This window comes from Coregonus lavaretus (genome assembly GCF_964263955.1).
Source record: "Coregonus lavaretus genome assembly, chromosome: 12".
NCBI lineage: Eukaryota > Metazoa > Chordata > Actinopteri > Salmoniformes > Salmonidae > Coregonus > Coregonus lavaretus.
This window is the reverse complement of record NC_139999.1, coordinates 11,490,737-11,493,347: the sequence shown is the minus strand read 5'-3', so window position 1 is coordinate 11,493,347 and position 2,611 is coordinate 11,490,737. Positions and strand designations below refer to the sequence as shown.

Sequence of the window (2,611 nt, the reverse complement as noted above, 5' to 3'; positions counted from 1 at the left end):
GTTCAACCAGGTCAAAAATCCCGACCTACGGCTTGCAATGCGCCCACGTAGGGAAATGGAGCCTGCGAGAAGAGCCCTGTGGCATCAGGCTATTCGTCGTCAGAGAGTGGGAAATGTGAGGACCTGGTGTCCAATTAGGCTACACGTAGCTATGTGTGTGGAAAACATTTAGTCAAAGGTAAGACATTTAACTTGTTTAGTATAGTTTGTTTGTAACTCCACTCACTACTTGTAGCTGTATAGTGAGTTTGTTTGTGTTGTTGGTCTTGGCTAGCTTAATGTTCTGGTTGGTAGCTAGCTAGCACTCACTCACTCACGTGGCTGCTAGCACCGTCATGAAAAGGGGCATGAGGGAAAACCTACAAAATTACGTTTAAGTAGTGAGAACGCCCGAGAGCAGGCAATGTTGAAAAGTGATCTTTAGACATGTTGTACTTTTCTTAAATGTAGTTTTGGTAATTAACTAAAACAAGCAGACAACAAGAAAACTGTGTTTGAAAAAGGTAATGTTTTTGCTGTGAGCAAATGGGGTAACCTAGGTAACCACTGGTTGTTTCCCCATAGGCGGGCAGGGCTGCGACGTTCTAATACCGACTGGGACTATATGCCAACATTCCATTCAAACAATGCAGTCCATCCACAGCCATACACTGGCTGAAATCAGTTGATGATAGGACTTAGACAAGTTGTAAATGCAACAAGTACTGATATTGTATTACATAATAGTACTCACAGCTTTCCAATTAAACAAAACATGGAGACATTTATGGTCTGCTTACATATTTTTGGCTATTTATCGGAAAATGTGTATAAAACCTGTAGAAACTATATTTTAATTAATATTTTAGGTTGACAATAATTCTATTACACAATGTCTGATATATCACATGCCTCACTTTTATTTTCCTGCATAAGAATAATCAAGATTATGCCTCTACTGCCATTCATTCCAATTAGACAGGTTTGGATTTCTCCCTGACCAATATGGCTGCCATTTTCACCCCATTCTGGAACTGTGAGGTTTCAAGACAAAGCCCATCTAGTTATTTAATAGGATCTCTATGATCATAGATAGCTATGTTGGAAATGTAGCAACAAACTGCAGTTCTGCAACAAATTCATAGGCCTATGCTATGTTTGACTCACACCAGGGAATAACAGTGTCTACAGCAACATACTTTTTGCATACATATAATAGTTGTTAACATAGTAAACAATTTCATTAATATTTAAATAACATTTCCCTTAGAGGTTAATTCACACATTTTGTTGACATTAAACATGAACTTCAGATGGTGCAATGTGCCACACCATGGTTAAAGAAGGATGCCATAGAGAGAGGGTATGTGTGTGTGCATGTGTGTGCGTGCGTGCGTGTGTGTGTGAGAGAATCCTATCTCAGCCGTCAGAATAAGACTACTATTGGTAACAACATACGTGCAAAAAAAAGAAACGTGTTATGTTGATAACACTGATAAAAATCTGAGAACATTGCTGAGATAGACCTAAAACGAAATTAAGTTTCCCTGCAGACCGACATAACAATATAAATTAATCGGCTACGACCAGCGTGCGAGATTCACTTGCTGCAAAATGCATCCGCAATTTATAAGGAGTCACTATACATCACGATCAATTATGCACACATGCAACCATGTTTATGATTTAATAACTGTATATTAACTGATCGATAGTAGGACCAACACTTACCCAGAATATGAAGTTGAAAACAAAAAGGATATATTTCACGCATTTCATCCCACCTTGCACTTTACTCATGATGCCAGAGGTTCTTTAAATCCGGTTACGCCTAATAAAATATCAAGAAGACAGTGAGATTTTGTTCAAAATGTGGGTTGGAAATAACTGGACATCAATCATACAATCCGCGCTGCAATCTCAAAATGACAACATTGGAGGAGCTTTACGCTAGTTTTCGGACCGCCCATTTTCTGTCATTGACTCATGAGTGTAGAGATCAATCAGACAGCCCATAGCTGGGTTAGCTGACAACGTCACGAAAACGATACGGACGCTTCAATGGGGCAAAAGTCTCTGAGTTGTGATTCTGGATGGCCAGATAGCTAGCTACCAACAATGACACGAAACTGCCATGTGGGGAATCGTAAGTGACTCGTCTCAGTTAGTTTCATATTTGTTCTTGATACAATGTCTTGTTTTGAGGTGTTTTGACTGATTTCATATCAATGCTAATATGGCTACAATTCTGTAGTTAGCTACCAACAACTGTAAGCAGTATTTGAGCGTCAACAAGTGCTCATTGTGTAAATGTATGTATGTTTTCAATAAACATTGGAGAAAAAATATAGTTTATATTTTGTCAACAATCTAAGCCGGTTTTGTTGCTAAACAACCAACCCCTCTTTACACCACAGTGGACGTGTCATAATACCCATAAAACCTAGTGGTCAAACACGGAAATGGTTCCAATAATTTTTTCACCATTTATTTTTTCCATTAGGGATTTTAGAACCACTTCAAACAAGGCGTTTGTTTCATGTAGACTTTCCCCTGGCGTGACGTTTTGATAACTATGTAAATCTCTCTCGGACCTGGTGACTTTTATCAATATATTTGGCTCCATTTACTC

At 38.8% G+C, this 2,611-nt stretch overlaps 1 protein-coding gene across 1 annotated transcript in view; it reads right to left on the bottom strand.

Moving 5' to 3' along the window:
- The window catches only part of LOC311138236 (tetraspanin-2-like), a 10,683-nt gene extending 8,771 nt beyond the window's left edge, over positions 1-1,912 (bottom strand). Inside the window, exon 1 of the mRNA XM_084172910.1 lies at positions 1,647-1,912. Within this exon, the coding sequence (XP_084029036.1) occupies positions 1,647-1,656 (10 nt within the window). The 5' untranslated portion in view covers positions 1,657-1,912. The remainder of the gene's footprint in view (positions 1-1,646) is intronic.
- Positions 1,913-2,611: the final 699 nt, after the last annotated feature.